Raw genomic sequence first — 12,389 nt, 5'->3', positions numbered from 1 at the left:
CATTTTAGAAATCCCTTGAGAGCAGATAACCATAAAATATGTACTTGTTTATAGGTGAGAAGAAGTAGAAAGTGCAGTGTTCCAGCTGCAATTCTCAGGCAAGCCTGGTCTGGTACATCTCTTCCCTTTTTTGTATCCCCAATCAGGTTTAACATTTCTACACCTGCTTTTCGCGGCTGCATGAAAAATCTGAAGAAACCCAGTGGTGTTGTTAGGTTGAATGATACTGTGGGAGTAACAAAGAAGTGCTCAGAAGACTGGAAGGTAAGTGAAGGGTTCAAAACCTTGCAAGGGAGTGCTCCCCAACCAACCCATCTCTGGGTATTCGTTAACACATCAACTTTGGACTTTCTTCTGGTAGCACACAGGGTTATTGTGAACTGGCTCCTGCACACACCCCACCTACTTGCAAAACCTCCTCAGGTTTGCATATTAAATTTGTAGGAAAGAGGGAATACCAACTACACACACACAGAAAAACTTACAGGTGAATGATAAATTACTGTTCAGAAAAGCAAAGTCCCACATTAATTTCTTCCCACATTAATCAGTTCAGGTGAGGTGACATAGGATAAGATACCTGTATTCCAGCCATGAAATGATTACAATGCCAGTAATTTATTCTGTGTTTGCATTTCAGCTCGTACGATCTGCCTCATTCTCCAGGGGAGGACAATTGAGTTTCACCAATTTGGACTTGCCCAGACAGTTCCAGGCCTCCTTTGGGTTTCAGACCTTTCAACCCAGTGGCATATTATTAAATTATCCAACACAGGTATGAAATAGTGCATGAATATTGCATGAACATGATTTAAACCTGACTCAAAGTGTGATGTCAAAAACAATAGAAGGACTTTGAATGTAAACTAGTTGGACATTTTATCTGTCATCATCCAGTAAATGCCATTGGATATTTCAACCATGGAAGTTATTCCCTATCGCAGGGTAGGTGCTAAAGGAAATCAGGCTTAGACAGTACATGATAGTTCACAGAATTGAATTTGTGGGTATTCATGGCCTCATTTTCATTCTTTTTTTATTTATTTTTTGACTCAAGGTGAATTATAACTGTTGTAAGTAATAATGTAGCTTAAAGTTTTAGATCTAAGAAAAAAATCAGAATATGTCTCCATTATTCCTTTTTGCTCCCATGAAAGATAGCGCTTCTTCTTTGGCAGCAGCTAGTTGGACAATATTTACATCTGGAGAATGGGAGAAAAGAAGGGCCTTTGCTCTTTGTTCATGTACAACAGAGCCACAGAAATTCTCTTCAACAAGGAGGTACCCTCCATCACTTAAGAGGGTTTAGCTAGTGTGGTTCTATAGGCGTGGAATTCAGCTAATTCTAAGAAATCCCCTTGTGGGATGAGTGGGATTTTAATACAGAAGTAGCATTCTGTCATTCTTGGAATTGTTTCTTCAGAATTTCCAGCACAATAGACTCCTAGTATTTGTTGAAAGGAAGGACGGCAGCTGACTCTGATTATGTTGTATTAGAAGGCCTCTCCTCTTTTGATATCTTTGCTCATCAGCTTTTAGAGATCTATTTTCAAAAACTAGTGCTGAAATAAGTCAGATGGAGAAAGACAAATACCATATGATCTCACTTTTATGTGGAATCTAAAGAATAGAATAAATGAACAAACTAATCAGAAACAGTCTCAAAGACATAGAGGAAAAACTGAGGGTTGTTAGATGGGAGGGGGATGGGGATGAGGGAGAAGGTGAGGGGATTAGAAAGCACAATTGTTAATCACAAAATTGCCACAGGGATACGAAAGAGAGTTTGGGGAATATAATCAATAATATTGTAAAGATTTTGTAGGGTATCCAATGGATACTTGTCTTATTAGGGAGATCACTTCAGGGATACTGTAGATCCCTGACCACCATACACCGGAAGCTGAAGCTGACTAATATTGAATGTCAACTATAATTTAATATATATATATGGTCACAGGATGTGGAGTGCGGCATAGGGAATAGAGTCAGTAGAACTGTAACAGCTGTATATGATGTCAGAGGGGTAGTAGATTGAGGGAGGGGGTTTATCACTTTGTGAGGGGTATAATTGTCTAAGTATTACATTGTTTTGTACCTGAAACTAATAATAAAAATAAATAAATAAATAAACCAGTGCTGAAGATGCACCTGCTAACATTTAGATGTTGAGAGTGGCTTTTCCATCAAAACAGGATGTTTTGATGTATTCTTTTGACACCCAACACTTGTTTCCTCTGCCAAGGTTAGGGACACTTAGTACACAGTATACAAAATGGTCAAAAGCAGATGGAAGAATTGGCTTAGCAGAAGATGAGATCAATCCTGGCAATGCAGGAATCCTAGAAATATCCTAGGAACATTGCTCTCAACTTCATAATGGGTTAGCTAAGAAATACTTATCAATTAGCATTTTTTAACCTAATACACACTGAATTTTGCCAACTAACAAATAAAGTCAACATAAAATGAAACTGACAATGGCTGCAACCACACACTGTAAAATTATTTTAGACTAAAAACTCACTGAAGAATTATACCTTGCGCAAAACCATAAAAATTGTGCTTGGTAGAAAAAATATCAGTAAAATGAAAATGACAACTGCTAAAACTATACATTTTTTATTAAGAATTGACCGAAAGAATCAAATCATCTTGCCAGAATTTATATCTGCAGAGTTTGACAGTGGAAAATTGAACTTCGTAGAAATTATGTTCAGAAAATTTAAAAACTTCATAATGACTGAAGAGAAGCTGTCATTGTTATAATCACATACGACAAATAAATTGGTGAATCAAGGCTTTGTTGTAAAGTTTATTGAGAAAAGAATTGATCTGATGAAAATAACTTCATCAAAAAGTGGAAATATAAAAATTTAGGAAGGGTTTAACTGTTTGATATAAGTGATGGAGAAATTAAAATGGTTTATGAATGTAGATTCATAAAATGCTTTTGATAAATTCATCACTGTTGAAATAATTTGCATAAGATTTTTATATGCATAAACACAGAGTGACAATATTTAAAATTAATCTTTTGATCAAAATAGCAAAGTCAACACATTTGGGTCAAAACATCCTGACTGTTTTACATGCGTACATAATTTTGATCATAAATTCACTATTGATACATTCGTAATCCTTAAATACCAATGAATTGTGTTGATGGATATATTCTATGATGTTTTCAGACAAGTAGCCTACAGGTCACGCTAGAAGATGGTCACATTGAACTCAGCAGCAGGCATAGCAGCAGCCCAATATTTAAATCTCCACAGACGTACATGGATGGTTTACTGCATTACGTATCTGTGATAAGTGACAACTCTGGGTGAGTGGAATGGCACTTCTGCCAGAGTTCTAACAATTTTATTTTATTTAGTTTAATGGAATTTTCTAGTATCTTTTCTTGTGAAATATTTGTCCTTGATGCTGATACTATTTTACTAGTAAGTCCTGGCCTTCTTCCTGCTTCTATATCATTTCCTCATTAAAAAGACAAACAAACAAACAAAAAGCCAGTCAACATTGGATGGATAAATTGTGGTATATTCAAAATAGGGGAATAAAATGGGGGGAATGAGAATGAAAGATCTACGTCTACATATGATACCATGGCTCCTTGGGTGCTGGGCAGTTCTTTATCTGGGTGCTGGTGATGTTGGTATATTCACATTGCAAACACTCATTTAGCTGTATAGTTGTGACATATGCACTTTCTGTATATATAGAATACTTTAATAAAAATACATGCAGAAAAAAATACATGAAAAAGTTTAAATGCTTACTTAAAAATAAGTCTAGTGTAACAAGTTATTTTATGTAAAGGACATTGAGTCTGAATTGAAGACAATAAGTTGACTACAAGGTGATAACCTTCTTTTTCACTCTTGTTTTGCTTTCCTCCTCTTTCAGACTCCAGCTTCTCATTGATGACCAGCCTCTGAAAAGTAACCAAAGGCTGCAAGACTTTTCAAATTCCCAGAAATCCTTGCGCCTGGGAGGGAGTGATTTTGAGGGTTGTATCAGCAATGTTTTTGTCCAGAGGTGCGTACCCTGTTCCGGGTGTGTGGCTGATCAGAACAGCCTGCTGATGCAGAGTGAGTGTCATTAGTTTGTTAGCAGAGTCAGATTACCACCAGCTTTCAAAAAATGACTTATTTGACACAATACACACGTTAAAAACAAACCTCCACCAACAACAACAACAAAAAATCACCTGGGCCCAGCCTTCCTTTGTAGGAGCTGCTTTGGCAGATAACCTTGGAAAAGGCCTAATTAAAATTAAGTTTCAGATTATGGCCCTGAAAAATATTCACACTGAAATGTTATTTCACTTTAATCAAGATTGCACAATTAGATTTCATCAGTTCTCCCAGTTTTCAAGGCCAAGGAATTGTGTGGACCACACTGCAGTGCTAGGAAACCAAACCACCGCAGCATTGAACGTGACTTTACATAGAGCAAGTAGAGCCTGGTGCTTGCATGAAAATGTTTCAATGTTCTTTCCTTTTAATACAAAATGATCATTTTTAGATAAGAAGCAAAACCTTCCCCAGGGCAGAGGGAGGACCCAGGACTGGTCATGAGCCTCAGGCAGCCTGTCAGGAGCTCGTGGGCTCCCCTTGTCCATCAAGACATAGACAACAACCAGGAGATAAAACAGATTTATCTGTGAGACTTTCTTACTCAAATACAGTGAGACAAATCCTTCCATAAACTAACTTCTGAGGTTTCCTTACGTGCACCATCATTCTAGATCATCGAGTGCCCTTGCTGCTCCTCTGTGCATATTTCATTTGTAAATGACACCCATTCCAAAGGAAGAACTGTAGTAGTCAGTCTTTGCCTCAGTCCTGGTCATACAAAAACAAAAGGAAAGGATAAAGAAGAAAGTTTTCTCAAGACCTCTGCTGGCAAGACACAGCGCTGGGTGTTTTATGGAGCACAGGGGTGGGTACAGCACATCCTCTGTGAGCCTAATGACTCCTCTAGATAGATGGTACAGGCAGGAGATGAAAGGTTACCCAGAAGCCATGACAGTAAGAATGAGTATTTTGGGAACAATCTCTCCCTGCCAACACATCTTTCTTAATGTATCAGAGTTGGGCAGTGGCTTTCTTTTCTGCCCTCATTCCAGGTTACAGGAGCGTCCTACAGTCTTAGATTTGGCTACTAAGTCTACCAAGAGAGATGTGTCCCTGGGAAGCTGCAGCTTAAACAAACCACCTTTTCTAATGTTGCTTAAAGATCCTACAAGGTTGAACAAAGCCAGGACTTTCAATATCAACCAGGTAAGTGTCAGAACTTTATCCTGGCTTTTGCTTCTTGCCATCTCACGGGAGGTGTTGGAGAGAGGGCGGGAGGGGCAGGAGGGGTGTAGATCACCTGGTGCCTTGGTGGTCAGTGCCTCCGGGAAGTGGGATTGGCAGGTCAATAGTTGGATTATCCCAAAATGTGAGAGTGGTTTTCTTTTTAGCTTTTATTTTGTATCTTGATGAAAATTTGGCAATTTTTGCAATTATGGAACAAATAGAACCTTGACTGAGGTTTACCAATTTCTGTAGCCGATGTTTCGCTCTTTTGACATTTCTGTTCTGTCTCCAGCAGGTACGTTGACTGTCTCTAGAACACAGGGACCATGCCCCTTCTCGTCCCCCTCTGTCCCACCTCTGTGACAGATACACACATGCACCCAGGCCCTGCTGAGACCAGTGTGGCTTGACCTTGACTGCACATGAGTAATACCTGGAGAGTTTTTAAAATCCCAGCGCTCAGGTTGCATCCCACTCAACTAAGTCAGATGCTCTTGAGGTGGATCTAGGTGGCAAAAGTAAAGCTCTCTGGGTGATTCTAACGTGCAGCTCTAAGAGAGGCTGAAAGGAAAGGAAATTCCTTGTTTGGAGGAGTAGAGGCATCTTAATGAATTGAACACAGGGTTAGGACTTAAAGAATTCCTTGCTCTGCCTGAGGTCAACGGTGTGACCTCCCCATGTCCGAGGTTACAATTAATATGATTAATGGATACACTGGGCACTTCCAATGTGCCAGGCATCGTGAGCCTAATGACTCCTCTAGATAGAAGGTACAGGCAGGAGATGAAAGGATTTTGTTACTAAATCCACAAGTAACCTTGTGAGAGAAGTACTATTACTAGCCACATCTTACAGAAAAGGATATTGTGGTTTAGAAAGGCAAGCACTTCCCTAAGCTCCCACAGAAGGAAGGTGGAGTTGCAATTCAAACCCAGGCAGCCTGACTCCAGGCTCTGTGCTCTTAAGAGCAATGTGCTTCTGTTCAACACACTTTTCACTTAACGTCAACCACACACTGCTTGTCTGCCAATATTTCCCTGCTGTGCAAAGATTTGGGGGAGTTGAATAAATGGTACATAATAAGAAATGTTTTATGCTATTAAGAAGGAATATGCTGAATAAATCCCAAAGGGTTGTCATTTCACTGTTATGAAAAGAACATCTTTAGCCCTGCCCCATTGGGAAGGAAGTCATATATTCATTTTTTCACTGGAAGGCTGAAAGTTACAGAGAGACTAAATTAGCACAGCGATGGTGGAGACGGAGACGAGCAAATGGACTCAAAGCTATTTAGAAGATAGAATATACATGACTCATAATAATTGAATGTAGTGGCAAGGGAGAGGCAGGAGTTAATATAATTCTGAGGCATCCAGTCTGGGTTATTGACTAGATGATGGACATACCATCATGGAGAGAGGAAAAGGACAAGTATCTGGAGGGAAAGAGAATGAGTGGAGTTTGTGACATTAAGCGTCATGTGTCTGCAGGATATCCAGGTTTCAGCAGATAGGGAGGGAATGAAGCTATTGATGTGGGAGACAGTGAATACACTGAACTTAATTTCCCCCCTGTTCTGTGAAGCCCCCAGATTAGATGGACTAAGACATTAATTCTGCTTCCAAAAAGCCCAATAACAGAGACAAGGCAACAGAGCTTTGTGGTTAAGTACTGGACGTTGGGGTCAGACTTCCTGGGTTTACATCAGGCATTATCACTTAATAGGTGTGTGACCTTGAATGCTTATATAACCTCTCTGTGGGTCTATTTCCTGCAACATAAATGAGGATATATCATAGTACTATCTCATGGTGTTGTGAGGGTTAAATGAGGTAATAAACACAAAACATGTAGAAAAGTGCCTGGAAAGTGGTACGCATCCAGTAAATATCAGCTATTATTATTTTTAAATTATTACTATTAAACGCACTAGCAACAAAAGGGACCAAACAAGCTGAAGGAATGGTATAGCAGGAACTTTCCTGCCACAGAGATCAGGGGAATCCTTCTGGAGGAGGTGACACACGAACCGTGTCTGGAGTATGGGTTGACTTTACACAAGCGAATAGTGTTGCTACGTGAGCAGAAGCCCAAAGCTGGGAGTCAGGATGTGAGTGGAACTCGCAGGTATGAGACACTTGACGTGCATTCTCTCTGATCCTCACAAGTCTTCACACCGTCTCTTTCAGTTCTCAACATACCCCTCTAAGAACAGAATAAAATGCCAACTTTATAGGTCAGGAAACTGAGTCTCACAGAGGTTAAAAAAAAAAACCTTGCCCGAGAGCACCCTGTGAGCGAATGGTAGATTCAGAATTGAAGCTTAGGGCTGTAGAATCCCAAAGAATGTGCTCTTCCTGGGCACGTGTGCTCTTCACATTCACATGCCCCTCACATGTGGCCTCTGCAGGCTTAGGAAGCTTGGTGAGCACAGGAAATATGGTAGAGAAAGGGGAAGGTAAGTTTGGCATCACACTCCAACCAGACCAGGCAAGCCTTGGATGGCCTGATGTAATGTTGACATTTTTCTGTGGCTAACACGAAGCTTTTATTACAGAGTTTCAGATCCTAAGCTGCAGTAGAGTCCAGGTCTGGCTGTGATTTTAAGCAATTCCTTAACTTTCTGGTGATTGAACATCTCCACTCAGCAATGTATAAATATATAATGTTTTAAATAACATATCAAATTTGCATTCTGAGCACCCTGTCTGGGAATTGGATTAGGGAGGAAAACCTGATCATGAAGGGCTGAATCTGTTGGGAAGCTGTTAGCTGTTCATTTCAGAAAAATCCACTGCAAAATGGTTTAACCAGTCAGAGGGTCTATAATATCACATTAACAGACATAGGTGGGGCTTGAGGCCTGGTGCGTCAGGACTGGGCTTGGTTTCCCCACCATCATTTTGGCTCCATTCTGCACAGTTGAGGGTGACATATCCTTAATACACAACACCCAGCGCCAGAAGCACCAATCTGCCTGGCTTTCTCTATGAGAAGGAAATTGTTCTCAGAGGCCCCGCCCTGACTTCCCCTCAGGAATCATTGGCCAGGAGGGGTCACATGTTCATTCCTGAACCAATCCCTAGTAAGAGGAATTCCCACCATTCACTTTAAAGAATGGAGATCCCTCTTGGGTTCTGAGCCCCATGGGAAAGGCATGGACAGATCATTCAAATCTGGGCTTTGTAGCAGAGAAAAGCAGGGGAGGGATAAGGGCTGGCAAGTCTCAGTTTCTTCCAACAATTTTTCTAGTTATATTTCATATTTACTATGGTTGTTCTCTGCATTAAAACAGTCCTGGTCAAAAGTTCAAAGCATCATCCTGCTCAGAACATCAGGACAGACTTCTGTTCATGGGCCAGCTCTGATGAAAGTGGACACAGACTGTGGTTCCGCCCACACCTTCTGTATCTTGCTCTCTTGGTCCTTTCACTGCCTTGTTGCTAAAGCCGGAGTGAATGGCTGCAAGGGGAGGTGGTGAGGCAGTCCCATGTCCCACCAGCTGGCTGTGCAGGCCTCAGTGCTGCTGGCCAAATGCAGGCTCTCAAGGGCTACTGTGGTTCTAACCAAGCCCCGTGGTGGAGAGCAGCTCTAGATATCCACTGGTCCCAGGTGCAGCTCTGTCAGGAAAGACAACAGACTTGTATAGGTTGGGAGTAACATCCGTCCTCTCCAAGGATGAATTCATTTGTATTCAATTCCTCTCTTAGGATGAACAGTAAAAACTGAGCTAGGCAATTAGCAAGATAAGACTTCTTCAGTCTTTCCCCTGAAAATTAACTGTCCTGATTTTTTGCTTCTTTCCCGTATAGCCACTGCAGGACACACCCATGGCCTCCCGAAGGAATGCAGAGCTATGGCAAGAGGCTCAATCTTGCCCATCACCTTCCCAGGCCCAAGCCAGTCACAGAGCCCTCAGGTTTGGAGACAGTCCCAGCAGCCACTTGCTATTCACGCTTCCCCAGGAGTTGCTGAAACCCAGGTATTATTTAATTTTCCTGCCCCCACCTCAGCTCAGAACCTGACTCTGACTTTACTACAGGGCAGCCTAGCCAGCATGTCACCATGCACCTGTGACACTGGTGACCTGTCACTTTTGTGAACAGAGGTGCTAGCCTGCACAGGACACAGAGCATGATTGCCCAAGTAGGGCCCTCCCCACAGCTGGAATGCACACGTGAGTGTGCTGCTCAAAGGCTGAAACATTCTGCTCGGCTCTGACTTAGAATTGGCGGTGTTCTAAAAATAAGGCTGGTAGTTCTTTTCAAAGCTGCTATTTATTTCTATGATAAATCACCTTTCTTTTCCTGCGTTCTATCATCAGAGGAAAATCATTCTCTTAGGTAGGCTCAGTGCCAGATACATCATTTTTAGAGAATACATTTGGACGTTTTGTGCTGAAAAGTTGCATCTCTTTGGGGGAGGAAGGAATGAGCAGAGATAATAATTATGTCAGAAAAAAAAAGTAAAAAAACAAAGTTTGTCATTTTCACGTGATTGGAAGGAGACATAAATAAAAAAAAGGCGCCAAAAGTTCCTTTATGACTTACCTATCTGTAGGAGCAGAATTTCCCAGGAGTCCAAAAGACCTGGCTTTCAGGCCCTGCTCAGCCATTTGCTGGCCGTGTGAGCTCAGGCCCTATGCCAGGTCAGGTTCTGCAGGATGCAGATGTCAGGATGGGATTCCATGTGCAGGAGATTTATTGTTCCTGTACAAAAAGGGGGAGGGGGCAAGAGCTGGCAAAGAGAGCTGTCAGCTGCGATAGGGCCCTGATGCCTTTGAATGGAAAGGGGAAGGAAGGAGGAATGGGTAGGGAGATCCTCAGACTGCAGTGTGGCTCTGAGCAAGGCAGGCTTTTTACTGCCACCTTTGAGTGTTAGTCCGTTAGTCTTTTCTGAAAGAAAGTTGCTTTAGGAAATGATTCTGGAGAGCAAATGTCAATTCTGATAACCAAACCCGCATATGCAAAGCACTTTAATGCTATAGCAAGTTCTAATATCCTGCTTAAATTGGCTAACCCTCATTTTTCAAACCTCCACACTAAAACACAGATACAAGAGAAATACTGAGCAGTGTCACCATCTGCTTGGTTTAATTGAACAAATATAGATATCTTTCTCGTTTTGAAGAATGTTACCCTCAAGGAAACTTGCTAATCTGAAGAATTAAAGTGCATCTCAGTGTTTGCTCAGCCTCACAGTATTGAAAAGCAAAGAGAAGTAAGCAGTGCAATTTTTTTCCACTTCCTGATTCTGCCTCCAAATTTTCCATCTGACATTTAATTTAATTCGTTAACTATTTCTTGAGGACCTAATGTGTTGTAGGCACTGGGGATACAACTTTAAGTAGGATAGATCCAGTCCTGCCCTCTTTCTGGTGTGTACTTAGACATAAGCCACAAAGAATGGGTGATGACAGCTTATTAATTAATACCTATATCTCCTACCACCTTTTCCCACTGCACTTTTAAGCACACCTCCGTGCACCTGAGTGGGGTGTGCCATGAACAACTCAAGGAATACAACGTCCATTGCTGCTTTCCCAGTGCCCACCACAGTGCCTTAGACATACTACACTCTTGTTAAATATTTGTTGAATGAACGAATAAGTAAAGGAATGGATGGCTAGATGAATGAATTAAGTCTTCATAGAAAGTAAAGACTGTTTGGCCTGATGTGTATATGATATGTAACCATCACGCAAATAAATATTAACTTTCATTCTCTGCTTTTACTGCATGATGCTTGCTTAATTCCTGTTCCATCATAGGTAAGGTATTAAGGTCTGAGAAACATCAAGGTGGATGGGAGAAGGTGGATCTGTACTTCTGTGTCTCTGTGTTAAATGTGTCTTACAGGAAGAAAATGCTTATCTGATGCTTAAATCAAACCCTTATTATTCAAGTTATCCCCCAACATCTCTTCACAACTTCTCTTTGCATGTATACAATCAAATGTATAGTCACTGTTTAAAAAGTATAGGTGCCTAAGTGAAATAAGCCAGTCACAAAAATACAACTACTGTATGATTCCACTTATACAAGGTACCTAGAATAGTCAAATTCATAGAGACAGAAAGTAGAATGGTGGTTGCCAGGGCTGGGAGGAGGGGAATACAGAATTGTTTAATGGGTACAGAGTTTCAGTATTGCAAGATAAAGTGTTCTGGAGATGGGTTGCACAATAATGTGAATGTATTTAAACACTTTGAAATGGTTAAGATGCTAAGTTTTATGTTATGTGTATTTTACTGTAATTTTTTTAAATGTTGATTTATTTATTTTTTTTATTTTTTTAAATAAGGTATCTTTCTCCTTGCATGTGCTGGGACTTACACCACTAGCTAAGCTTGCTGAAGAACTTTCACATTATTCCCCAATGCTGTAGGGAATTATACAACAAAACTTTCAACAGCCAAAACATAATAACTTTTAAAAATTCCCAGAGAGACAGGTCATTTAATCAGTACATGCCTTTGTTTATTCATTTAAGTAATGGGGGTTGAGTGTTAGCTCCTCGCTCTCTCTCCCAGCTTCAGAGAGATTTCGAAAAACACTAAAAACCTCTATTTTTCTTCTTTGCCTATTGCTTCTTCTCTCCCACAGGTCACAGTTTGTCGTGGACATGCAGACAACATCCTCCAGAGGGCTTGTGTTTCACACAGGCATTAAGAACTCCTTTATGGCTCTATATCTTTCAAAAGGACGTCTGGTCTTTGCTCTGGGAGCAGAAGGGAAAAAACTGAGGCTCAAAAGCAAAGAAAAGTACAATGACGGGAAGTGGCACACGGTAAGCGCCGGGGCTGCGTTAGAAGCTCCAGTTGCTGCAGAATTCATTGTTGAGTAGCTGCAAACAGGAGTCTCAGCTTTCTTCTAGGTATGAAGGCACAGACACTGGGAGAGCCCTGTGGTTGGAGGCACTGAGCACCCCAATATCTCAGCACTAGAGATGGCTACATATGCCATGCCTGGATGTCATTTTAAATGCCAAGATGGACTTTACTCACTTCTTCAGTCCCTTCCATGCCTCCTTGAGCTGCCTCACTCCATCTTTCCTATTCCCACCTCTGCTTCC

The 12,389-nt window shown here is 41.1% G+C and overlaps 1 protein-coding gene across 1 annotated transcript in view; it reads left to right on the top strand.

The window, feature by feature from the left end:
* Positions 1-12,389, top strand: part of LAMA3 (laminin subunit alpha 3) — a 258,618-nt gene that overhangs the window by 236,596 nt on the left and 9,633 nt on the right. The window contains exons 63-69 of the mRNA XM_074339734.1: positions 147-264; positions 641-775; positions 3,192-3,331; positions 3,916-4,047; positions 5,141-5,294; positions 9,128-9,297; positions 11,921-12,104. Of these exons, the coding sequence (XP_074195835.1) occupies positions 147-264; positions 641-775; positions 3,192-3,331; positions 3,916-4,047; positions 5,141-5,294; positions 9,128-9,297; positions 11,921-12,104 (1,033 nt within the window). The remainder of the gene's footprint in view (positions 1-146; positions 265-640; positions 776-3,191; positions 3,332-3,915; positions 4,048-5,140; positions 5,295-9,127; positions 9,298-11,920; positions 12,105-12,389) is intronic.

This window comes from Rhinolophus sinicus, linkage group LG09 (assembly GCF_036562045.2).
Source record: "Rhinolophus sinicus isolate RSC01 linkage group LG09, ASM3656204v1, whole genome shotgun sequence".
In the NCBI taxonomy this organism is placed as follows: Eukaryota; Metazoa; Chordata; class Mammalia; order Chiroptera; family Rhinolophidae; genus Rhinolophus; species Rhinolophus sinicus.
Note: the sequence above shows the minus strand (reverse complement) of the source record. Positions and strands in the feature narration are given on the sequence as shown.